Source organism: Corapipo altera, unplaced genomic scaffold (assembly GCF_003945725.1).
Source record: "Corapipo altera isolate COAL_440 unplaced genomic scaffold, ASM394572v1 48b, whole genome shotgun sequence".
Lineage (NCBI taxonomy): Eukaryota > Metazoa > Chordata > Aves > Passeriformes > Pipridae > Corapipo > Corapipo altera.
This window is the reverse complement of record NW_020884884.1, coordinates 12599258-12626805: the sequence shown is the minus strand read 5'-3', so window position 1 is coordinate 12626805 and position 27548 is coordinate 12599258. Positions and strand designations below refer to the sequence as shown.

Sequence of the window (27548 nt, the reverse complement as noted above, 5' to 3'; positions counted from 1 at the left end):
TTCCAATGCAGACTACAGAAGACTGCAAGTCAGCTGTGACAAGAATGATAACAGCACCATGCTTTTGTTTTCTTTATTTTACCCTTGAGAAGATAACCTCTCATATTTTGGTATAATAGACACATTGATTATGTTTTCTTTGTGATGTTGCAAAACTCCACTTTCTTCTCATTCCTCTGGGAACAAATTCATCCATGCCTTTTAACCACAACACAGCTTTATAAAGATCAGAAAGACCAGAGGAACATCAGTTTGTTGGGATTCAGGCACAATTGTATCTATTGTCCATATCAAAAAAGGATATTCGTAAGTGACGTCATGTGAATTCAGTGTCAGAGAACCCAGGCAGAGATGGCATTTGACTAATTTCATATTTTTTAAGGTGATCCAAGACCCCCAAGCAAGCAACTTGCAGCTCTGGAGGTACACATGGCTTGCAAGCAGTTCAGATGCACACATAAAGTGTGCTGTATCAGAAAGTGCATGGCAGGACTACTGGTGCTGAGCTGCTGGGTAACGCAACAGCTCAGCTGCAGAAGGAAGTGAATCATAAAAGATTGCTGGAGCAGATAATGAGGCATCTTGAGACCCAGCCACATGCTTAGGTCTGTGGCTGAACCCTGACATATGATGGAAGCACCAAGATCTATGAAGAATTTACTGGGTTTTTTTCCTTTTTTGGGGGGCTACTCCTAAAGTTTGTCTTCCTTTTACCTTTCAAAGTGTATATTAGCTGCCCAAAGGCATGCAACTCTGTTTCCACTTCAGTGGAACCAAGGTGCCCAAACTTCCAAGGTACTTTTGAAAACCCCATTCACAAACTAAAAATACATGGGAATGTGAATTAAATGAGATTAATAAACATTCAAATTCAAAAGTCAAAACTCTTCTCAAGATAAGCCTTCTCATCAAAGAGCAGAGCTGACAGAAATCCTCAGAATCTCTGACATTTCAAATTGAAGTTGAAATAGATTTAGCATAGTCATTCCTGTGCTTCAACAGTAGAAACTCTTACTATCTTTTGGACATCCAGATTTTACAATACAGTTACATTTACTTAGTTTTGTATGTGAAAAAGGGTGCAAAGAATAAGGATAAAAGAGTATCATGTTTTATGCTGTGGAATTGATTTACTTGTGTTTAAAGAAATAAACTTTGGTCTTTGTGTAGGCTAGCCCATTATGACATAAGTAAAACCTACACCGTACATCCATCAGTGAAAATAAGCAAGATGAAACACAGAAGAAACAAAAATGTTTATTATAAAGGCTGTTAAAGAAATTCCCCAATGTTCAAAAATTTGAAACGTATTTATTTTGCATCCGTATGATCCAACATGTCCACTGCCTCCCTTCCTTATCTTTTCTGCCTATTCAAACAGTATTTGAGAGAATATTTACTACTATGCAATCAGCAAAAGTTTGATAGACTAAATTTCACCCAGCTGATTTCTTTCCAGCATTTTCTCCTGTAATCAGTTCCACCACTCAGACTGGCCTATATATGGAAACTCTTTTTTCACAATATATCTTCCAGATTCTGTGTTCTTGAAGACTGTAAACTCTTCACTCACTACATTTCTGTGAATATAGTTATGGATATTTCTAATTCCTGAGTCGCATTCTCCAGTAGATTGAATTTTCAGTCTTTTCTCTATCATTCATGTGGAATCTTTGTTCAATGCAAAAGCTGAAGGCTCACCCAAATGCTTCATTCTGGTTTGCTGCTATGGTCAAGTTTTCAAAGTTAATGTTCTAGGATGCAAGTAGCACAACAGGAATAAGAAAATAAGAAGACTAGATAGGGGAATACAAATGGCAGCACGACTTAGACTCTGTTGTACCTTTATCAATGAGATAATGTATCAAAAGATTTTTGAGAATTCAATGGAATTAAAAAAACCCAAACCATTCTGTTTCATGACTGACACAAAGGCCAAATAAGCAGGTCTGGCATTCCACAGATCAGACAGTTGTGATTATATAAAAGATGTTAGATACAACTGGTACATTATTCATTTATGACATGAGAAGTTCACCAAAATAGCATCTCTTGATCACAGCTGAAGATACTTCAATCTGCTTCTAGATTAAAGTAGCCCTTGTTAACACTGGCCACAGGATAATGTTGGAAGCACTGCCACTTAAAAATGCCTCTAGTCCTCCTTTTATGACTTCCAAGATGAGGCAAAATAATCTATCTAAATGACCTGCTGATGACATCTGGTCTACATAATACTTTACAAAGGATGAACCCATGTAAGTTCTGAAGTAAGAAATAGTCGACCTAGCCTCTTTCTAATATTAGAGAACCTCTGATGTAGAAACTTCTTTCAAAAAAATTGAATTATCTGTTTCTATTAAACACCTCTACAAGCTCTGTCTCATTGTCTTCCATGTACTAGTGATAAGAGAGCAAAAGCTTGTTGCAACCTTTCACAAGCACAAGTATATAGGTGATGGTGCACGTGACTGACAAATAGCTTTAAATAGTGCTTTTCTTTAAGTCTTTTAGCAACATGCCGTTTGTTTCCTTCATTAAATAGCACTTGATTTTCTAGCTGCGACATCTGCAAAATGCCACACACTGGCAGACATAGACATAGCAACTAGAGACTGCAAGAACTTCGCATGCAAAGAAAAGGACAACAGCTGATGTTGCAAATGGATCTCAAAGGTTACCTCGTATATTGAGTGGGAGGGCAGGTAATATCTCCATCAATCTACTTTTGGCTAAGAGTCCCATTGGTAATTTTTGTGATGCTGGAAATGAAACATTCTGTTGCCCTTGCACAATGCAGAATAGAAGCACTTCAAGGTCATAGGCAAGCTTTCATCCCATGTGAAGGTCAGGGCAGCACCACTCCCTCATTTCTAAATGGTGCATCTCTGGTGCACTGAAACCTACAGGACACCAAGGGAATATTTCTCCCCCAGAGGGCTTCTGTAGGAGCTGTCTAGGTATGAGATTCACCCGGTCCCTTTGTTTCTGTGTCTTTGTCACTGCAGATGTCCACATTGTGAAGTCCTGTCATACTATTTTTGTTGCCATCCATTAAGTCTTCTGCCATCTCGGTGCTCTTCTTGTTGCATTGACAGAAATCACTGGAGCTCTCTAGAAGGTTGATGCAAAGTTTGATAACCAGTGCTAGCCAGGCCATCCCAAAGAGGATCCACAGAGAGATTATATTCTTGTACCACCTTGGATAGGTGCGATCTGGGTTCATCCCTAGAATAGAATCACCCAAAACATTTCTAGATTGGATCGAGAGTGCCTCAGAGACAATAAACATAAAAGCAAAAAGGCAGCTGAAATACCAATTAATATTAGTGGTTTCTATATAAAACACGAGTATCTCATCTACTTAGCACGTGAATAGATGTTGTAAGCAAGTATGTTTCATGACATGCCACCAATAACCTAGTACTCCCTAAGAATTGCAAAGTTTACCCATAAGAAAGAAAAATAAATCCCAGATTGCATCTATGCCAAAGTGAAATTATTCACATTTAAGCACACAATTTTATTTCTCTACTTATTACTCAGCATAACAATATTGTATTAGCACATAACAATATTGTATTAGCACATAACAGGGGGTCCTGCAGGCAGAGAGGTAAGCGGGTTTTATGTATCCATCCATGTTAAACCACATATAAGCAAGTGAGAGAGTCTCTAAGAGTGGGAGGAAAGAGGCCTGAGCAGTCCTAAAACCTCCAAGATAAAACCAAGCCTTGGAAGACAGTTTGAAATTATTCCACCTCTGTCTGGTTACTCAGCTAGGTACTCTGTGATCCCCTTGGAGCAAAGCCATATTTCTGGTTGTGTTTCCACAGTGTTTAGTGCAAAGAGACTTCTATGGGATAAGTTAGTGTCAGCAGCAACACTAATACAGAAAAAGCCCCATGAAGTGACTGGGCTGTATCATAAAGCAGTCTGGGGTACCTTTACAGACACAGGATACAAATCACTGGCCATGAAGTTGTTGCATGGCCTTTTTCCTACACTGCTTCTCAGGTGTCATTACTTAATTTCCTTACCTTAGGAAGGTTTGTCACTTTATAACTGGATATCTACAGTGCAGCAGATACTACAGGAAACCCAATAATTTTGGGATAGAATGTGAGGAGTTAACACATACAAAGTGGTACCTCCACAAACCTGGAGGCCACACTCCATACCACATTCCAGTGAAAAGCACTCACAGGGCTGGGTTAAAATGGGACATCCATCAAAACAGTCCTCAAGTGTTTAGGTTTTTGTCATCTGTGATAGGTTGTGTGCAAGAAAACAGTCCTAGCAGTTCCCAAATCATGGTCTATGAACTGTTACTGTCTACAAGACTGTGATAAGTAGAAACTCTTCAGTAGAGTCACATTAAACAGCCAATTCTTTACACTCATTTACTTAGTATTATTATATATTATGTAATATACATTGTACATGTTCAATATAATGGGACCACAAGACACTAAGTTGTCACTAAGTCCCTGTAAATGTTTGGGAGCTACCCTGAGATTAGCTTAGTTGGTTAGAGTATGGTGCTATAACAGTAAGATTGCGGGTTTGATCCCCATTCACTTAAGAGCTGGACTCAATAATCCTTGTGGGTCCCTTCCAACTCAGAATATTCTATTCTATGATTCTAACCACTTCTGTGGTAACTACTCTTTTGCCTGGCTTTCTACATCAAGGTGAACTTCAAACAGGAAGAGTATTATATGCATTATTCAAAAAAGAACCTTTCATCAATGCTAAATTTAAAGGTTTAAAAATTGTTTGTTTCTAAGAAATAAATGAAAACATGAGCAAAGGGCTATTTGAGGCTTCCAAGGAGAATGCTTTTCCCACAGAGACCATATGACAGGTGCAGACTTGGGGGTGAGAAGATCTGAAGCAGTATAGGACTTACATGGCACCCTGTGTCCAATAGAAGGACTTACTGAGTGTGTAAATTAGCAAATTTCAGGGCCAGTAAGAGAAGCTACATCAATATTACTAAATAAAACTGTCTAGGGACCACTCTATGACTTCAAATCCAAGTGCCATAGCCTGGCTTACATTTTTCCCAAAACAGAGCAGCTGTGTCCAAAGTGAACACAGGACATCACTCCTGGCATATGATATCCCCCAGAATTTCCCTCGCCCAGAACAGCAGCAGAAGTACCTCTGGAAATCATCTAGTCCACCCCCCTTGCTAAAGTAGATTCACCTAGAGCAGGTTGCATAGGTTGTGTTCAGGTAGATTTTTAATATCTCCAGAGAAAGAGATTCTACAACATCTCTGGGCAGTCCATGCCAGTGCTCTCACCCTCAAAATAAAGTTTTTCCTCATATCCAAATGAACCTTTCTGTGTTTCAGTTCATGCCCATTGACCCTTGACCTGTCACTGAACATTACTGAAACAGGTTTGATCCCATCCTCTTGACACCCACTCTCAAGATATTTATATGCTTTGATAAGATCTCCTCTCAGGCCTCTCTTTTCCAGGCTAAACAGGTTCATCTCCTTCAGCCTGTCCTTTTAAAAAAGATGCTCCAATCCCTTCATCATTTTTGTAGCCTTCTACTGGACCCACTGCAGGAGCTCCATGTCTCTCTTGTACTGAAGAGTCCAGAACTGAACACAGTACTCTAGATGTGGCCTCACTAGGGCTGAGTAGAGGGGCAGGATCACCTCCCTCGACCTGCAATGCTCTTCCTGATGCATCCCAAGATACCAATGGCCTTCTTGGCCACAAGGGCACTCTGCTGGATCATGGCCAGTTTGTTGTCCACAAAGGACCCCCCGGCCATTTTCTGTAGAGCTGCTTTCCAGCACGTCAGCTACTCCGCCCAGTTTTGTATCACACTAGTGGGGAAACAGTATGATGGTCACTTGAACCTCATTTTTAAGTTTAGACATAAAACCACACATACAGGATTGTAAGGCCAAAATTGTTTGGCCAGTACATACCACAGGACACTGACACATTCAGTTATTCCCATGCTGAACCTAGCACATCTATCAGCTGGAAGGCAGGACGGCTCTGCAGAGGGACCTGGACAGACTGGAGAGTTGGGCTGATTCCGACAGGATGAGGTTCAACAAGGCCAAGTGCCGGGTGCTGCACTTTAGTCACAACAACCCCCTGCAGTGCTACAGGCTGGGCACAGAGTGGCTGGAAGGCAGCCAGGCAGAAAGGGACCTGGGAGTTTGGATTGACAGGAAGATGAACATGAGCCAGCAGTGTGCCCAGGTGGCCAAAAAGGCCAATGGCATCCTGGCCTGGATCAGGAACAGTGTGGCCAGCAGGACCAGGGAAGTGATTCTTCCTCTGTACTCAGCACTGGTGAGGCCGAACCTTGAGTACTGTGTCCAGTTCTGGGCCCCTCAGTTCAGGAAGGATATTGAGGTGCTGGAGCAGGTCCAGAGAAGAGCAACGAGGCTGGTGAAGGGACTTGAACACAAGTCCTCTGAGGAGAGGCTGAGGGAGCTGGGGTTGTTTAGCCTGGAGAAGAGGAGGTTCAGGGGAGACCTCATCACTCTCTACAACTCCCTGAAAGGAGGTTGTAGCCAGGTGGGGGTTGGTCTCTTCTCCCAGGCAACTATCAGTAAGATAAGAGGGCATGGTCTTAAGCTCTGCGAGGGGAGGTTTAGGCTGGATATTAGGAAGAAATTCTTTACAGAGAGGGTAATCAGGCATTGGAATGGGCTGCCCAGGGAAGTGGTGGATTCTCTGTCCCTGGAGATTTTTAAGATGAGACTGGATGTGGCACTGAGTGCCATGGTCTGGCAACCATGGTGGTGTTAGATCAAGGGTTGAACTTGATGATCTCGGAGGTCCTTTCCAACCTGGCTGATTCTATGATTCTATATTCTATATCTATGGTAGTATGCCAGTTACAAAGGTACTACACAGGTGAATGTACACCTGGAAGAGGGAGGTATACCAAATTCATTACCAGAAACTGAGAGATATAAAGCTGCTGCCACACAGAATTCAGCATCACCTGTAAAATCAGTGCAAGAAAATGTTGAACTAACCTAGCTTTTGTTAAGCTTCATCTGGCTACCCTTACCCAAGATAACGTGATTCCAGCTTATTTATTTGTGCCTACACAAGCTCTAATCATAACTCTGATGCATTATACACAAGTCCTAAAGTAACTGCCACAAAGTTGTCTAACCATCAATCAAGCGCTATGAAGAAAAGAAAATAGAGAATCCATAATAATATGTTTTAGCCTTTCTGTCTCTCAGGGATTTAAGGGTGCATGTGTTTCTATAATCAATTTGTTTTTAATGAGAAAGTCTTTATCAAAAAGGTGTGTCCTGTGTTTCAGCAAATGCAACGGGCGTGGGTCCAATCCCACTTCCTCTGGCAAAGGGTTTTGGCATCCAAAACTAGGCTGTGCCTGGTGCCTGACAGTCTACACCTAAGTGACTTAAGCTGCCTTTTAGAAAACAGTTTTCTAGGGTTTTGACAGAAGAAATGGTCACAGTCTGTTAATGGTGATGCAGAATAGCGTCTGCTGAAATTAATCGCTGCTGATGCATTGGAGTGCAATAAGTGTGCCATCAGCTACTGCTGTGATTAAAAACAGAGCACTCCAGCTCGGTGATGTAGTCATTCAAGGGACAGACCACATGAATGCTGGAAGACTACTCATTGACCAGGAAACAATTTCTTTCTTCTTCTACAGGTGCATTGCTATCACAGGAATCACGTCTTCCCCAACCTGTCAAACGCCTATTACAATATATTTATCATCAGGTCTGTGGATTGCTAGTGGTGTCAAACTGCCAAGTGGGGAGCTTCATATGCCATGCATTTGATTTTGTTGTTTAGTAAGTGCAAATGACGAAATGTGAACTACTCACCAATCACATAATCTCCAAATCCTATAGTGCTGAGGGTAATGAAGGAATAGTAGAAGCCTTCTTCATAAGACCAGCCTTCTTTGTCAGAGAATAAGAAGGGAGGTAGCAAGAGGAACAATAACAAGCCAGTTACCAGTGCACAGGTCTTCATCAGGAGAGAAGCTTTATTCTAGTAAAACAGGAAGAAAAAAAGCTTATGAAGGACTCCACAAAAACATGCAAACATTCATTACATTCCACTATGATAAATGGCGTGGATCTTCCAGTGTGTTGATTTTATCTGGGATGGTTATTTTCTTCATAGTAGATAGTGTGGGGCTGTACTTTAGATTTGTGCTGAAAATAGTATCAATAATACAGGGCTTCTGGTTCTCATCCCACCTCATCAGTGAGTAGATGGGGGGTACACAGGAATTTGGGAGGGGACACAGCCAGGACAGCCGATCCCAACTGATCAAAGGGATATTCCATACCATATGGCATCATGCTTACCATACAGAGATGGGGGAAGAAGGAAGAGGGGGGGATGTTCAGAGTGATAGCATTTGTCTTCCCAAGTTACACATGATGAAGCCCTGCCTTCCTGGGGATGGCTGAACATGTGCCTGCTGATGAAAAGTGGTAAACAAATTCCTTGTTTTGTTTTTCTCTACTTGCATGCACAGCTTTTGCTTTACCTGTTAAACTGTCTTTATTTCAACCCATGACATTTTTCACTTCTATTCTTCTGATTTTCTTCCTCATCCCACTGGGAGGGAGGGAGGGAGTGGCTGCATGGTGTTTAGCTGCCAGATGGGGTTAAACTTCAACATCCAGTCAACACAAACTGGGCATCACCTCCATGAGTCCTAAATTCATGCCAGTTTAAAGCCTATTTGACAAATGTTCACATATAACTTACTCAGGCAATTCTAACTATGACTGATGATAAACAGACCAGATAGTCTAGGACTGTGCATGGCTCTCATGCTTTAGCACTTCTGTTGCTGTAGGGGAAGTCATTCATCACAGAATTTCCCTCAATTAATAAACAACCTTATCTGACGCCTCATAGGGCTGTCATAAACTAAATTTATTTGCTTCCAGCTATTCCTGAATATTATTGCCCTTTTGGCCAAATAGGTAGGCAGGCTGTCCTTGTTAGTTGGAGAATCTCAAATACCAGACAATGTCCTCTGTCTTTTGTTTCCTTGAGATATACCCATGCACATTGCTTACCTGCCAAGGAAACACCTTCTCTAGGCAATGGGCACAATGCTGAACCCCAAGCAGCATCAGCTGCCCAATTTCATTCAGGAGTACAAGGTTCAAGGGAATTCCAAAAAGTGCAAACGCGATGCAGAAGATTCGACCAACTGCAGTGCTGAGGCTCAGGTTCCCATAGCCTAGGCAGGGAAGGAATGAGGCATTAAATCTAAAATACTCTTTGCTTGCCCTCCTCCCCTGGAGGGGTCAACCCCCATCTTCTAAAGAAGTTAGGCAAGAAGGTCACTGCTCCAAAAGGATCTTTTTTATAAATAACTGTAAGTTACATCCATTGTTTGTCATATCCTATTGTGGGCTGGAAAATAACACTTCTTTCCCTGCCAATTTTGCTTAGTTCCTTTTCCATTTACCAGTGAATTTCCTCTCCCCTACCCACTGTCCTGGCTGGGATCTGACGTAAATGCAAACCTTCCGTTTAGCTCAGTTTTTGTAAGCATTGTTGGCATGGGGTTTGCTGGTAAATGATCCTGCATGGCTGTCAGATGGTCTCTGAATCACAACAATAGTGTTTTAATTATAACAACCACCCTTTTCTACCTCTGTCCCACAGGACTAGTGAACTTCACGCTGCCTCCTTGCTTATACTCCTCATTTGCGCCACAAGTACCAAATACACCTTAAATTGTCAAAATGGTTGTCTAGAGTCCTGCCTTGCAAGCACAGCCTTGCTTGTATCCGCAGGTGATTATGCCTTCAAAATCACTGCTGCAATATTTGTCTTTGTTCCCCACGCTTTCTTTTTAAAATGTCCTGTAAATCTGCAAACTCGCACCTCTTTAGTTTCAAGTGTTTTATGCCACAGGAAAGTCAGATTTAACTATGGTTTATTTCATAGGATGCTTTCTAAGACAGGGGAAGAAATAGCACACCACAAGCATTTCAACTGTGATTTAGCTAGTCAGAGACCTGTGGCCTTGACTACATTTCAAAATCACCTCTGCTCATTAGAGATTAGTGTACGTCCACATGCAAGATTATCTTTTCACCACAAATAATGATATCCCCTCCCGGCGACACCCAAGGTTAGCACAGCGCAAGCACCGATGCCTTGCTACCTGCTTTTAGGTGGTGTAGCCCCAGGGCAAGCGAGCAGTGCCCAGGAGGGAAAGGTCCCAGGGCTGGGCTCTGTACCCCAGATAAGTGAGAGCGCAAACACCTGTGGTTAATCAGATAGAGTCCCATTCCTTCACTAACTTCTGTCACATGCCAGCTGCAATAAGCCACTGACCAACAATGTAGAAGTGTGTACAACTGTGAGCTGGGGATATCTACATGTCCTGTGCCACGTTTTGTGCTAACAAAAATCTCTCACCATGGACAACTTTGCAGTTAATTGTGCATGGGCACCAGTGAATTTTACCCAGAAAAAGGTCTGGGGCAAACTATTTCTAAGTGTGCACCCATACAAATTCGAAGTTTTACTATATGGAGGACTTTCCCTCCAATAATTTTAGACTTGAATGATTTGTGAGCCCGAGTCTAATATATATGATAGTACATAATATACCTCCAAAGCAGCCCCAGCAGCCTGTCCCTGGGAGAGGGCAGAGCATCTCTCAGAAAGAATGGGATGCTGTTATGTAACTAGAGATAGTTTTTCAATACAGTCAAACAAAGGGGCTAAATTAGGACTTCATTCCAGTGCTACGTTCACAGATTCCTGAAAATGTGAGCAAAGGTCCAGTTCAGCTGGAAGGTGTCCTTGATAAAGCCCTCATTACCCTGGTTTGGCCTCATAGCTGACTGCTTTAAGCACACAGTTGCACCAGAGACCTTCTGAGGCACCAGGAAGACTGAATTATCTTATGATCTTACAAGCATTAAGATTTTCAGAGGTCATTTGGTACCACCTACACTCAACTGAAAATCAGCAAGTCAGGGGTTCCTACTCTCCTTTTGATTGCCTCCATGAGAATAACTATATGAAAACGTATTTGGCTTCTCAAGATTCTTGTGAGATTTCATAGGTGGAAGCTGCCCATCACTATTCATTTTAGCTGGTGCTGTTTTGAAGTAGAGACCAATAACCAAGGCTTGCAGGCTGAAAACCAGGTTTGAACAGAGTTTTAGCCCTATGAAATTCCACGCGACAGCAAATTTGGTTGCACACTCCTTCAGTGAGTGAAAGGCCAGAACAATGCTTCAGATGAGTACTGCAGTCTTATTTGTACTGTATTTATTTGTGTATGCAATGGAAGCTGTATAGCAGGCTTAGTCTCAACTGGACAAGACGGTAGGCAGTCAGGAAAGCAGACCAAATTTGCCAGTGCTCAGGAGACAGCTCAGAGGATGTTGCTGCGAGTGATATTCCCACATCCACCAGTTATCTCCCATGGATCACTGTGCCACATCCTACTTGGCCAAGCCCGTAAAGCAGCTCTGTCAGCTGTCACAAGGCAGGGAAATGATCAATTCATCAAAGGTTGGGGGCTCTTCAGCAGAGAACTCCCCTACACAAGCCTGAGGTTCACAGAGGATTCAAACGTCAAAGAGGCCCCAGGTTGTTATTCCATATTTTAACTAATCTGAGACATTAAGTTACTTTAACTGACTTTCTCAGTGGATTGTCCACCAGCAACAGGCAGAAACTTGGCCATTTCTCAGGAACTCCACCAGACGCTGGACAGCACTACAGAGGGTCAGAGTGTTCAAGAAACTTTTGCTGGCCCAAAGCATTACACTACCCTGAACTTGCTACTTTTTTTTCCTCCCCCATGGGAAACATCTGTGGCACCACTCACTCAATAGCCTGCTCCTTGACTCTTTGCTATCCCCTAATCCTTTGGGGTTTTGCTTTTAAGAACTGTTATACTGTGATAATCAGAGATGGAAAGAACAGGAAGAAGGTCTTTCCCTTCCTTTCCACATGGTGAGATGGCTTATTTGCCTTATTTTATATTTAAAAAAGTGCCTTTGAAATTCATACAAATGAATTCTTAGCTATGCAGCAGAAAATGGTAATGCAGAGCCAGGCAATGGCATCTCCCTACCCAATACAAAGGGGAATGTTCAGGCTAGAGAGTACACTACTCTCCCATCTACAACCACAGCCTCAACACAAAACATTTTCCTAGCACCTTATCTGAAATTACACCACCCTGAGATCATTTGACTTCAGGAATTTTCATCTTGTGCCCCACTCTCAACTTGCTTTGACCTCTGCATTAGTCCAAACTAACTAGGAGGAGAGTAAACAAAGAAAGGAGAGACTTTGCGTCGGCAAGGGATAAAGACATCTGAGAGATAAAACCAGCAGCAAGTTAGCGTCTCTTCTTTAATCATGTTTAGTACTACATCTCTAAAGGAACTCTGAAGATGACCCTTCAAGGCATTGGAGAGAGGGTTTCTATGGAAAAACTCTGCAGAAAATGAGATAAAAAAACTGGGATGACATTACGTGTCAAAGATGGCAATGAAGAAAGCACAGAAGCGTAAGAGTGGAGAGAAGAAATCATCAGATGGCCAGGGCTGTCCAACCCACATGATCAAAAGTTATAAATGTAGTTCCATTCAAATTCCAAGACTGGTCAAAAACTACATAGGCTTTGGGGCACTTTAAACAATAGGTTTTAGTTCACACACACCTGTTCTTTAAACCTTTGGGATTAGGGAACCATGTGTGCCCAGCCTGCAGGTTAGAACTTGCTTTGTTTTTTCAGTAAAATTTGCATGCTGCTTTTAATTATTAGTGGAAATAGATGAGGCTCATTTAAATGGAAGAAGAAGAGTACAGCGCAGAAGATGCTGCAACAGGAAACATGGGGAGTCAAATCTTGTCAGTGGGGAAAGAAGCTAATGCTCCTCAGTTGGTCTTAACGAGGAAAGAAAATTACATCCTTCCCATATCCCAGTGAGAAAGCATTCTGGTAAGGACTTGAGAAACACATCAAGCCTTCTGAGGGGGTTGAAGTATCTAAAGCAGAATACAGCTAACAGAATGGAAATAGTATCTCAAAGGAAAGTGATGAAGGTGAAAGTGATAATGTCTTTGGCAGTGCTGTTTGAGAAGACTAAGGAAAAAGACCACAAAGACACTACGTAGCGTAAGAGGCCAGCAAGACACCAATAGCATTAGTTGCAGAGAAAGAATATGGAAGAAACAAACAGGCCAAAGAAGGACTTGCAGCAGCTGGAATACATGAAATATAGTCCATCCAGATTCTTCAGAATCTTTATATAGTACTCCTAAATTCCTGAGAATCTCTTTTTCTCCATTATCATCTTAACCCCACCCTTTGTGAACTCTTTTGCCAGAATGCCTTGAGCTTTAACTCCTATACATTAATCTTGTGAGGTTGGACCTGCTTTCATTAGTTCTTTAATCACGGCCTAGGACAGGCTCTTCCTTGCCATGTAAGGACACTAAAACCTCAACAAATCCTCAAGAAACCTTCTCAACTGTCATTTACCCCATTGCCATGCCTTATAAATGAAGTTTCCTACTGTGACTCACTCCTGTGAACTTCATTGAGTTCTTTGGAAAGGAGCTTGACTCTTTACTTGACATCAATTGTCCTTCTCAGTCACATATCGATTTCCTCCATGAAGCTGAACTAGCCACTATCTCAAGAATTTGTATAAAAACAGATGATAACAGACTCAAGGCGAGGCTCTGTGCAACCATCTGTAGTTTTCTCTTCTATAACATACTGTTATCAAGTGTTAAGACCTGTATGCAACTAACAATTTAACTTGAAAAAGAATAAAGGGTCCAATTGTCTGAAGTTCTCTGCATAGAAGTGACTTGTATGGCATTCTCAGCTCCACAACTGAAAAATCACGAGAAAGTCCCTAGAGTCACAGCATCAGCTTTAAAATTATGAGATAGAGAGCTGTAATATTTGGTTCTTTTCAACTGCCTCTGCTGTCCTGTCCCATCCTTCCTCCCCCAGCCATCAGTGCAACAAGTTTACTTAAAGAAAGAGGGGAAAAAAAAAAAAAAAGAAAAAAAAAGGAGTATCTTAGCAGCCACAAATGCTTAGTCTGGATCTCTGCCAACATCACAAATTCCCCTTTTATTTTTGATTCTTCCTGAATATAATTAACTTAAATTGGTTGTGTTAAAACAGTCACTCCGATGACTTATAAGCTGATCAGGATTCACTACTGAAGTAAGCAAAGCAGCTCTGAGCAGATGCTGCTTTGTACCAAAGGCTGGAAGAAACTGCCCAGGCTCTGCGCTGAAAACCCACTGTCTAATGAGCCTCCACTGCCATCATCTGGTACAACCCGTGCGAGGTAGTACAGCACACTAAAAGTGTGTTCCCGGTCAGAACAATTCATGTGCAAAAGAACAGGGCAGAAAGATGTACTGAGTCACAGGAAGATGACACCACACCACCACCCACTCATTCCCACCCCCGCAAAAAACCCACAAACCCTCTCTTTCTCTGAGCTCACGTGTGGGGGCTTAGTGTTCTAAGATGGAGACAATCTAACAATCAGAAATCAAAAGAATGTGCCATTTAGGTGCAAAAAGAATATTCTTTATTTGAAAATGTACTTGAAATTGAAGAGAGCTGACAAATTCAACACAAATCAGTAAACCCATGATGGATTTCTGATATTCAACAACCATCTCTCCACATACTCTTCCCTCCATAGTTCTTATAAAAAGACATAAGCTCAAGTTATTAATGGTTTTTGGGGACTGGGGACATGAAACGACAATAATTAATAGCATCTGCCTTAACTAACACTGTACCCAATACATTTTATTTTTTCCATTCTCTTCCCCCTACTTACTTCCATCATTCCTTCATGGCTTTGCATTAGTTGTTTACTGAAACCTGAGTCAACTGAATTGTGATGTTTATCCAGCTATTTAACTTTCACTTGAACAAGCAGGTCCTCGACCAATACAGATAGTAATAAGAAGGAATTAATTCATAAATATAGCCTCTGAAGATGCAGCAGCCAGTATTAGGAGTGTTTCAGAATCATTCCTTTCCTTGTGATAGGAAAAGTTCATTTCAATGCACAATTCACCTCAGACCTCTCAGAGCACACTAGGCTTGGGGAAGTACAGGCACTGCAGCACTGTGAAGTTCAGGCCCCAAAAGTTGTGTAACTTAGTAGGAATATGGACTGACTTAATTATCCCTGCATATAATCAGTTAGAGATCATTATTGTGCTGGCACTGATGATAAAGAGTTTCTAGGGCTAGATTCATGGGTGCTTACCTGCTGCATGATATAGACAAGCTACAGGAAGACCCACAGTGCTGGAGCAGCATCTGTCCTCATTCCCACTCTTTTCCTACCTATGAGGTGGCCCTGAAAGCAGGGAACTCTTACCAATGGTTGTTATTGCAGAGATGGAGAAGAAGAAAGACCCACTGTAATCCCATCTGCCCAGGTTAGTGGTGTTTCCCTGGAGGGTTATGCCACTCTTGTAGGCTTGGATGATAGCCTGTAAAGAGACAATAACATGAGATCCCACAAACCCCCTTATGGCAAGTTTACGTGACTGGCATTTCTACTTCTGGCTAGTAAAATCAAAAACTACAACTACTTCTGACTGTTGTTTCTCTTTCAATAGAGGATATCCTGTGCCTTAGAGACCAAGGAGCTCCAAGGTCAGAAAAGCCAAAAGGCAGAATATTGCTTCTAAGAAAAGGGCATTTACGGCAATGAAAAAGTTGCACATGCACATGGTAGATAGCAGAGGTAAATGTGGAAGAGGTTGGAGGAAAAGAAGTAACTAGAGAAAGCCTAGACAGATGGTTATTCAAACTGCCTTATGACATACTCATTAGGAAAAGGAAGTGTTTCCAGCTGGGATATTCCAATGGCAGAAGACCCAGAGTAGCAAATAAACATGCATATGTAAATGGTACAGATCCTTTGGTGGGGATCCCCCTGGGGAGGAATGTATATGGTATATTATATGAGACTGAGACTACACAGGATGGACAGTCTGCTGGTTTTGGGCAATATGTCCCCACATCAGGACTATAAATGTGAATTAACAGATTAGATTAGCATTATGGCTGATTCTCTTCAATTTACTCGGGAAAAACTTAGAAGCCACTACACTGAACTGTGTAGAATTACACTAAAATAAGATATCAGATGTTTTAACAGTGTCCACATCTGATTATGCCTTCTCATGCCAATAAAACTAATGACAGTTGTGTCCAAAACATTAATCACAGCAGGTACACTAAACATTTCACACTCACTGATCAAGAATCCCTGACACTTAATTATCCTTGAATGCAAAGTGTAGCCAAGAATACATATATTTCATCATCTCTGAGAAGGATATGCAGATACTGAATAATACAATCGCTATCTGAACAAAAAGACTACTGATAAAGCTTTCACCATTGATAATAAAACGAATCACTCTCAGGTTAGATTTTGACCAATTGTGGGCTTTACAAAGAAGTTGTAGCTTATGCATCTATCAAGTAAACCGGCACTTTCAGCCGGCAAAGCAAGGAAGCTTTGCCCCATCTTACTGATGCAACATGCTCTGTGTGAATTGAAAACTGTTTTCAGAGTTCCAAGCAGCAGGGACCATTATCTCTTTTCTCTAAGCTACTAGTTCTCAAACTAAAGAGCAAGGAGCAGCTCAGAGATCAACACATCTTTCCAAGAAACGAGCACTGCTTGACAGTTGCATTCTCAGAATTATCTTCATGTATTCATAACTGAAGGCAAACTAAACCATTCAGAGTCACATTATAATCTACTGAATCTGACAACACGCTCTTCTCTTTGCAAGACAGAGCAGAGAGCCCATGCTCCAAAAAGAGCTAAGGACCACATGCTATATTACATTTTGCTTCCTTCTGTGAATTGTTGCCACAACCTGAGCAGGGCAATTCAAGGAAGGAATTTTTATACAGCATGACATAAAAGAACCAAACCCTGCTTCCCCCTCCTCCGCCCCCCCCAAAAAAAAGCAAAAATGTTGTACTAAGATCAATCAGGATTTGTTTTGAATAGCTGTGTGTAATTCTGCCACCCCTCATTCTTCTTCCAGGTCTGGTGTCTGCATTGAGGTTTGTCAGGTTGCATAGGGTGCAGGCTCTGACATTTCTTTGTTGCTGATCTCTGACGATACTTGACCTCTGTTTTAGGAAGTATAAGAAATTCTGGAGACAGTGGCCTAGTCAGGAATCACAGTTCCCATGAACATAAAATAACTCCCAAACTAAGCTGTATGGCAAGGGAGACACTGGAAATTTACATGGATGACCTGTGTTTTTTTTTTTCCCTCCAGAAACTAGTGGTTAAATTTGAAATCGAAAGCTTGCTATTTTCCTGAAACTTTCTTTCTGTAAAGTGTGATCTCTGCAGTTTTAAGCAGTTAGTCTTGAACACATATATACCTGCTGGAACAGCAACAGTCCAGCTCTCAGATAACTTTAGCAGTTTGATCAGATAGACTCAAAAACCTTAAATATGCAGCATGTTTGTTGCCCATTCTCCTGCCTGATGTACTGCTGATACAAGCTCAGCAGTTGACAACATTACACACAACATCAAGTTTTTAAAGTCAGAAACACTTAAGAACTAAACAGGATTGCAAGAACCTGTGGCTGAATTGGCCCCAGGAAATGGAAAATTCTTCATGCAGAAAGGGGAAACAAAAAGCCTACATGAGACATCATGTGAGAAGCAAGCAGCAGTAATGAAGTCATTAAATGCTTAATTTCACATCCTTGCACCACTTCCATTTTGCACAGTTTAGAACGAAGAGGCTGAGCAGTTGTGAGGACCCATGACAGCTCTGCAGTGACTTCTAACAACTCAGCATGCCAGAGTCACTGTCTTAACTTTCCCCAAGTTGATGCTACTGCCAGGAAGCACAGCATGCGTCTTCAGAGTCTGCAGACAGGCAGACTGTATTTGCCCCAAAGGGCACAACGACCTGTGCTACTCTCATGGAGAAGGAAGATACCACGTAACCATTACTCACTGGCAAAGAGCAAGCACTGAGCCTGCAGCGTGTCAGCTGTTTTCTGTTTCTGGTATTGAGGAACTTGGTATGTTTGCTGTAGTCTTCAAGAGCCTTCAGCAGTAAGCTTCTGCCTACCCATTTCTTTGTTAAATCTTGTTATCAAACATCCAGATAACACCATTAACCACTAGGCTCACTGCCCTGTGGAAGCCAGCCCAACATGGGGACCACTGAATACCCATGCAAATCAAAGCCCTTGAATAAATTTACACTCCCAGAAGAAATGTCCAATTCATTACTGTTAGGAAGAAAGAGCTACTGAGGTCATCCTTAAAGGGGAAGATTCACAGTATGTGGGGTTAAGGATACCAGCTTTTGCTTTTTTGAAGTAAAAAATGTTTTACTATACTAACTAGAATCAACCTTTGACACACAGCAACAACGATGATAGAAAATTAAAGATTGACTCTTCTGAGAACAGTAGAACTAATGGAGCTTGCCTTCCTGCAGATGTGCCCAGGGAGGCAGATTCATGAAACAGAAATCCATAGATAGCTATTAATGCACAGAAATTACTTCTGGCACAGGAAGTAATTGAACTGCAAACTCCTGAAGGCTGAGCGAGCATCTAGGAAGATATCAGTGAATACTCTCCCTAATTTAATATGTTTAGACTTCTGCTTTTGGCTACTGCTCTTTTTCATAGAAAAATTAATAGCAGTTTATAATTTTAGACAGAACACAGGAAAAAAACAGCTAATAAACACTCTAACAGAACAGCTGAGTTCTCCCTGCTTTTTTCATTGAAGAGGTACTGATACATCTCTGCCACTGATTTTCAAATAAACTTGGGTTAATCAGCCTGTGGGTTCCAGGTGTACTAAATAGAAAGTGAATCATACATGTTGGGTCATAACTGCTTGGTTTCTTTTGCCTGCCTTTTTGAGAACCAGACACTTTGTTTTGCTTTACACCCATTCTGGAGGTGAAATCCTAGGGGTTTTCCTTTTTCTCTTAATTAGACTAGTAATTCAGACAGGATCTGCCTCAAAAACTAATGAATTAAAGGGCACCCAGTAGAAGCAGCATCCTAAATCCAGTGTTCAAAAGCAGGTATCTGCCTGCCCCAGTCAATACCACCAACTGCTCAAACACAACAAATACTCAAATTGAAGAGCATGGGCTTGATATTTTGGGAACTTAAAAGGTCACATGCAACTCAAAGAAGAATAGAAAGGAAGCGGGTGGGTGGTTAAAATAATCAGAAAGAAACACAACTCAATGGCTCTTCGGTTTCTACTGCCAGACAAGCTGTACAACAAAATCCCACAATTTCATTTCTCTTCACTTTTTTCCCCCCTCTCTAAAATGATAATAATTTGCAGTTCACAGCAACTACTTCATCTGTAGCTGACAATGCTTATATAGTTTTAAGCTACAGATAAAAGTTTCTATGGGAATTATTGTAACTGCTATAGCATTTATAAATTGGGATATTTTAGACTTTTAGCCTTCACGAATCACTGAAATTTCATTTGCAGACTGCCACATTTTCTCAAATAGGCTGTTTTGTTCCTTGTACAAGTAGGCTTTGCATGGTGCTACCTAATATTGTCATAGCTGGTGCTTACAACACCAGCATGATATCCACTCAAAGTAGTCTATTTAAATGTAAAATCTGTCCTGTTGCCTTTGGGATAAAACATGCCTCAGTATACCCAAACTGGCTGTCCAGCTCCATTTTGCTCAACCACAAGCTCTGAAGTTTCAGTTAGGAATGTCATAAACTAATGATTGCAAATGCACGCTTTATGTTAGATCATTATATTTCAGTACAAATCAAAGCCTGGTTTTCTGCATACTTCTGCAGGGAATTTGCTCCTTGAATTCAAGCTCAATGGTAACTCCGTAAGGATGCCATGGATTTCTGCTGACTCCCTTGTTGAACTTATTTTAGGATGGCAATACCCCTTTTTTCCTTCTATTGTACTATTAATTAGAATAATCATTGCTGACTCTTCTTGCAGGACCATCCAAACACAACATTTTACCAGTTTCCTTATTTGAGTCAAAAAATACATTAAAAAATTTAAATCACTCTTACAGACTGACTTCCTTTTAGCCCTTCACATCTCTTGTGGCTGTATTTCCACAAATTACTGTTAATGAGTACCTCATCCATCCCGGAGAAGTCTTACCAAGCTACACACCTTTGTAGCAACAAACTCAACGTAGTTACAGTCATACTAGCAAAAATCAAACCACAGAAAGCAATTACAGGCAAGAGGTCTCTTTTGTTCATACTGTCTAGCTAAAAAAAATAAATCCAAAAAAGTGAGGTGGCTGTTTCTACCAGGTCATCTGCTTAAGCATCCAGAAGCTTTCTGCAGGCTCAGCCTACAGAGTTTGGTTCCCTCTTGACATTTGAATGTAACATCATCTTCCCTGCAAAATGTAGGTTTATTCTCTATTTGCTGCAGAGCTGCTCCATCCTTCAGCCATACTCATAAGTCTCTTATCATGTTTGCTGTCTTACAAGTTCTGGGCAACTCCCAGATTTTTCAACTTACACATTTCCTCTCTTCCAATATCCTCATCATATGTGGGCTCCTCAACCACCAGCCTGTGGCTGCAGCACGACTTCTGATCACCAAGTATGCAAAAGGCAGAACTATTATTTAATCTGACCTCCTTAACACCAACTAAAAAATTCATCTTTCTCCTCTGCACTCACAACTGCATGTGACTAAGATATAGCTTTCAAAAAAGGCATTTAAGATCAGCAATAAAGAATTAATTCATGTGTATATATAAACTGTGGCACTATTTTCCTTGCAATCTCTTTCTTCAGAACATTGTGCTTCTCTTTCCTTTTACAGTCTTTACAGAAAAAAAAGCAGCTTCATCTAAATGATTAAACAGACTGATTCTAATCTATCTGCCTGCCTCCCCAAAACAAGGTATAAAGTGAAAAAGGGCAAAGCAAAGCCCCAGAAGACTAGGACTCTACCAAGTATCTCCATAAGAATTCCTGACTTTTTTTTCTTCTAGAGGAAACTATCATGGAAAGAATCATACAAACGACCCTTTTACAAACCATGGCTCCTCTCACTGCTGCTGCCCCATGTTTCTGAGCTGTGGCATTGTGGTCAGTGGTCGCAGTAATCTTGAGATATCTTTTAAAGGCAAAAGCAGTTATTTACTAATTGTATTTGAAAGCAGTCCTCAAGGAAGGCAAAAAAGTATGTGAAAGGACTGGTGTAAGAAACTTGAGACTAAAGTTTAGTTGACGTTTACATACACATATCCAAAACCATCAACTTTTCCAGGGAGTACGTGCCCTTCTGAAAATGGTTTGCCTGATTTCAGACACTCTTCCTCACCTTCACAATCTATCAAGGAGGGAAAGGAGATGTTGAAAAAGCACCAAGCTGCCATTTAGATTAATGAGAAAACAACTCACATAAACTTTGTGCACTGGAAATTTCTGCACAATGTTGGCATATAAACAGTCATTTATTCCTCACAGAATTACAGCTGTAAATCACAAGAAAATGGTTAACATTAACCTTGGATCAGATTGCAAAGACAGAGGTCAATTAATTTCCAAATAATTGAAAAATAGATTATTAATCACACTTTCCCAGCTACAAGCTCTGATCCCTTGTCCTTGCCTGGACAGGAAACTTACATGAATTCTGACCAAAACAAGAGCAGGCACAAGATATGTTATGAATCCAGAAGAATCCAGCTGCATTTTTTTTTTTAAATTCATGCCACTCGAATAACCTGAGACCTGATCAAGGAACTGTTCCCCACCTTCCCCAGCTAACGTAATTGGCACTAGTTCCTCAAAACCAAAGGAACCCTATGAGCAAAAGCACATTTACTTTACAGCTGGGTCTACACTACCATTTCTAGAATTCATCTACAATTACTCTTCAACAGAAAAGGAGCAAAAGACATAGTATAGTAATGATGAAACCAATCTCTCAGACACTTGTACTTTTTCTGAAAATTAAGCTCGTATATGAAGGAAGAATCTATGACATGATTCATGGGACAAAGTGTTGCTGAATTCCAGTCACTTCTCAAACCCCAATGACAGAAGTAATTCGACAGATGGGCTGCAACAGAAATAGGAAGCGTCTGTTGAAAGGAGCTGCCTGTATAATCTACAGAACACAGCAGGTTTCATTGCACCATCCTTGTAAAATTGAGATTTCCCTCCCTAGTAGTTGTTTCTCTTTTAATTGCACTAAAAAAAAAAAAGAAAAAAAAAAGAAAAAAAAAAAAGTATGATGAACAGGTACCTGTAAGAGTAATCCACATCTTTTTAGAGGGCGCTCGCCAGTCTTTAGCTATCCACTGTAGGTCTCAAACCTTCCTGGTTGGACAGATTATTGAGACATTTACCAGTTAATGCCAGCTTGCTCCTCCCTTACTTGGTACTTCCACCAAGCCTGACCAGCTGTAACTGGGAATTTGATAATAAGAAAAGAATCTCTCTCTTTAGGTAGAGGTATAATATAATAGGCTGCTCTGCTTTCCATTCAGCTTTCTCTTTTTAAACGCAGGTACTAGACACTACATTGAACGTTAAACCTAGGAATGAGTCAACTAACCAGAAACAACAGTTCACCAGTACATCTTCTCATCACCTCCCAGGAAGTCTAACAACAGAGTTCTAGCCTATTACCTTACAGAAAATTATATACCTACTGCTTTATAGAATAATGATTTTATCTTAAACAAATTCTGTCAAATGGATGCTATAATAGGATATTATTAGCACAGAATGCACATTCTTGATAAGGTATCCATGGCTCTTTCAATTAATAGGTCTGGAGAATGATGAACTGCTGTAACTTAATCAAAGTAGTAGTACATTTTGATAAGCATGAAATTAGAAAGAATAATTACAGGGGATCAACCCTATTTCATCTGTGACAAGTGAATTTGATTAAACTGGTTTCTATACAGATGTCACAGGTCTAAAATACCAAGAGCCAATGCTGTTCCTTAAAGACCCTCATCACCAGCAGGTAATCCCTTATGCTCATCCCTTACTAGTCATCCACTGTTTCATCATCTGTGAGCAAGATTATTTTAGTAAATGGTATTTGCAGGGTTGTATTTCCTGACAGCTGCCACAATTCTCTACTGGTTCAATGCCAGAACAAGCCCAGGTATTGATGAGGATCTCTCAGTCACATGGGATCTCATTGCTTTTGTAAACATCTACTAAACTCTCTGTGTACCTCTAGCTGTTGACTCTGGAGATAACAGTATCTAGATCCACCTGCAGGCTTTTAGTTTATAACCTGCCCTTTAGCATTAGGTCCTTTTCACTACACCTTAAATCTTTCTAGACAAAAAAAATATTTATTTAATTTAGCTCAGCTTTCATTTTCTGAGTTTATGTAAGCAATTGTGTTTAAACAGCATTATATATCTACAATTGAAAGTGGATGGAATACAATAAATATAGTAAACAACTATATTAGGGAAATATATATATAACAACAAAAAAAGTTTATATAAAAAAAAAATGGTAGCATGAAAAGGATGTCATGGTGATAGCATAACACAGCAAAAGTCCTGTTCCAACCTAACCATACAGCCAGTCATCTGACTAAAGAGACACTGGCAAGGATAACAGCTCTGTGCCTGAAACCACTGAAAATGATGTAGGAAAAGGAGTGAGTTTGGAGGACAGCTCAGTTGGAGCAGAGCTATCTATACTCACCCTATACAATAAAACTGAGACATTTATGCACTAGGAGTGCATCACACTGTGGAGTGTGTGTAGGTGTCCCCAGCCCCAAAAGGTCAGAGAAGGTCACAGCTCTAGAAGATATGCCAGTACAGAATATGCCGTGCAGCCTCACTTTCTGGACACTTCTTGAATCTGGAACCAGCATAATTTTTGCCTGGACACAGACTCCCGAGCTGAGTCTAGCTACTTTTCCTCACTGTATTTAGAGTACATCACCTGAAATCTGCCTTATCATTGCATCCGTTTCCATCTTCTGCAAGTCTTCTCACTGAGAGCTTCCTCTGATGCAACATCACACTCAGTAATTCTGGCATGCGAAGACCATCACCATATTTATAATAAAAGGCCAGATATTGTCCTCTTTGCATGTTACCTAATAGCTCATGAGGTGGCTTGCTCTCTGTCTTGCTCCTAGTGAACATCTGTTCGTGTCACAGACTGTATACAATGTTGGAAAAATAGCCTGGAGTTAGATGGGTCAACAAAACCAAAGTTATGTCTTCCTTGAGCAAATGTTACTGGATGCACACTTGAGGGACATGGGGCCACAGTCATGTGGCCCCCTCTGTTGTCCCCTCTGCTACCCTTGTTCTTATACACACATATAGGTATGCATAAACACGTGAGCATACATTGTTTATTTCCTTAAACATAAAGTATTTGCATGTGCTACCTTCAACTACTTAGGAAATATGGAACTGTTCAGCATCCCACAGGGGAAGAGCCAGCCACTTCCTCTAGGCAAAAAACCACCAACAAAATCCAGCTACAGGAAGCACAGACCCACCACCACAAATGTCACACACTTTCTAACACATTCTCCTCTGTCATTTTGTTTTCGTTGCTGGTCTGCTATCTTCACTTCTTTCTGTACTTTCCTTTTTAACTAGAAAATTACTTCTTCCCTGGAAAGGATCTGAGCCATAGAAATTACTAAACAAGAATTCACTGGTCTAGCTACTACAGCATGGTTTGTTTGACTTTGCCTTTCCTGCTCCCATCCTCACTCTGTGCTGCCCTGCTATCTCCTTAAAGCAGGAGCTCGCTATTGCTCTCCATCTGTGCAAGGCTGGAACAGCGGATTTCCACTCCCGGTTGGTAACTAGGAATTAAGAGATAAACAGGTTGTAAAATTATGGTTGTACATTGCTTAGCAAACTAGGATTTTATTCCATATTGGCCCCTACACACTTAAAATAAACAGAGTTTAGAATTATCTAGAATGAAAGAGCTGTAAGAAAACAATGAGGAATTGCCAGTAATGTCAAGGCACTTAAAATTCACACACTGCTTTATGTTTTCACAAACCCTCTTTATATGTCTTTCTTAATTAGCAAATGATCAACTGTGTAGCTAGAATACAAGTTTCTTATCTGAAGAGGGCCACTGATGACATTGCCTGATAAACTATGTGCAATGTCATCATCATGGCTAGGCTGCGCAAATGAAGATTTGAGTTTTAAGATGTGCAATGAACTACAATAACAACTGACTGCACAGAAAAACATCCCATTTTTTTGAGCACACTTACAGTAAGCAAGTGATTGCTGCACAGGAAATTAGAAAAGAGTGTAGGAAAACAGCAATTCCGTGGATTATCTGTTTATGATTAATTCCTCACTGTGAAAGTTATTAAAAATTGCACACAAAGCCATTCAAACTCAGTGTGGTTTCTCAGAGCACGAATGCATGCACAGTCACTCTGTAAAGTGAAACAAAGCTTACTTGTAACTTCCCCATCAAGGGCTTGCTCAGGTCACAATTGAGTACTTACATGGCATATTGTAACAACATCTGGTCTAAATGGATTTTGAGCAGCTGTCCTATTCCCTTGACTACTAGGTAGTATCAAGAATTAGTAGAGGTCAAGCCACAGTAAAACAAACCATCAGAATGACATTTCTACCTATTAGTTGTGATCATCTTCTCTCCACTAATAGCATCTTGTCACTGTCATTCATCAAGCCCTCCTGCCCTTGCAACCACAGGGCAAGTGCCATGCCAGATGCTCACTGTACAGTGGGCAAGTGCTGAGTGAAGCTCAGCTAAGACCTTCCTTAATGAAACACCAGATTGGTCTTCTCTGATGTATTTATCACTTCTATTTAAATTCCACAGCTAACACAACATACACTATAAATAATAAAAGTAGTTACCACAGTATCTTACAAGGGTCCAAATCTATGTCATATGTTTAGCGAACTACAGATGGCCAACAGAGGATTTACCATCTAGAAAGTCAGGGGATGAGACTGTGACATAGGTCTTCAGCATAATTTTGTCTGCCAGGGCCTTGCTGAAACACCTGACAAGATTATCAGTTTGATGGTTTCTGTGTTTTTTTCTCTATTGGGGAAAAAAAAAAAAAAAAGGAAGCACTTATCCAAGTTCTCTTTAGGTTCTTTGAACTGGTGGCCAGCTGCTTTGGTTTCAGTCACCATCATACACTACTTTAACAAAACAAACAAAACCCCACAAGCTCCCCCCAAACCAAACAACAAACCCCAAACAAACAAACCCCCCAGGTTTTCTTTGTTTGTTTGGCAACATCTATTTGAGGCAGACTGACCAAAGCAAACAGTACATACTCAACTGCCAGTACCTACTGAACTCAAAGGGTTTGGGGAATTATTCAAGACATTTCAATATTGTAGATTTTTCTTTTTTTTTCAGAGAAAAATTAAGCAAAGAGAACCCATTTATTCCACTTTGCTCGTATCTGTATAATAAAAATGCAACCACTTGTACTTTAGTAAGATTGCATTTGCTCCTGCTTTATATTTTGCAACCGTCCTGCAAACATCCTCAGAAATGTATTAAATGATATCTTGAAAGATTTAAGGATCTCCTATTTCCCTTTAATTAACAAGTAGAAAACGGGAAAAGTTTGACACCAGTGTAAACACCCATTTAACTTACCACGACAAAACCCTTCCGTTAGAATTTACCACCTGCAAGACGTCACCCAAGCCACCTGTAATTAACCGCAGGTGACTGTCACGTAGTCAGATACTCCGCCACTGCCTGCCTACGGTCGGGACGGCGGCGCTTCGAAACCCGCAGGTCGGCGGCGGCGAACTTAAGAACCCCTTTATAGCGGGGAGAAAAGACGGCCGCAGCCCGGGGCGAGAAGCCGGGGGAGCCCGGCGTGCCCAAACACCGCAGCCGAGGCGGCTGCCTGCGGAGCGCGGAACGCTTTCTCCACGCCGTGGGCAGCTTCTTCGGGGCATGCTGCCGTGTGAGCAAGAGACCTGTACAGGGTCTATATAAGTTTTTGTACTTTTTTTTTTTTTTATAAGTTACTCTCGGGCAGGGGGCGCGGTTACTGCGGCTCCCACCATCCCGGCCGCCAGCAGCCTCTCACTCCGCTCCGGTCCTCCGCGCCCGGGCTCACCTCGACGAGCCGCTGCAGGGCGGGCCCCTGCAGGCAGGTGTGGTTGGCCAGCAGCTCCAAGCGCTCCTGGAGGAGGCGCTGGGCCGCCCGTACCTCGGCCGGCCGCTCCAGCGCCTGCAGCACGGCGGCGCCCATCCCCACATAGCCCAAGTAGGCGGCCAGGAGCACCGGCACCCCCCAGCGCCGCCGCCACCGCTGCTGCAGCCGCGCCGCCAGCATCGCTCCACGGCCGCTGCCGCCCCCGGCGCTGAAGAAGCGGCGGGGGCGGGAGCGGGACCGCCCGCGGGAGGAGGGCTGCGCCGGCCGGCCCCCTGCGCCTCCCCCGGCCTGC

General features: G+C 41.6%; 1 protein-coding gene across 2 annotated transcripts in view; it reads right to left on the bottom strand.

Moving 5' to 3' along the window:
- Window positions 1–550: 550 nt before the first annotated feature.
- LOC113946240 (potassium channel subfamily K member 17-like) overlaps window positions 551–27548 on the bottom strand; it is a 31232-nt gene continuing 4234 nt past the window's right edge. Inside the window, exons 1-5 of one of the 2 annotated variants that reach the window (XM_027641244.1) lie at window positions 27218–27352; window positions 15428–15542; window positions 9083–9249; window positions 7865–8033; window positions 551–3228 (exon numbers count right to left, since the gene is read on the bottom strand). In XM_027641244.1, the coding sequence (XP_027497045.1) occupies window positions 2957–3228; window positions 7865–8033; window positions 9083–9249; window positions 15428–15542; window positions 27218–27352 (858 nt within the window). In that variant the 3' untranslated portion in view covers window positions 551–2956. Of the gene's footprint in view, window positions 3229–7864; window positions 8034–9082; window positions 9250–15427; window positions 15543–27217; window positions 27353–27548 lie in introns of those variants that run through there. The other variant, XM_027641246.1, reaches the window with a different exon arrangement.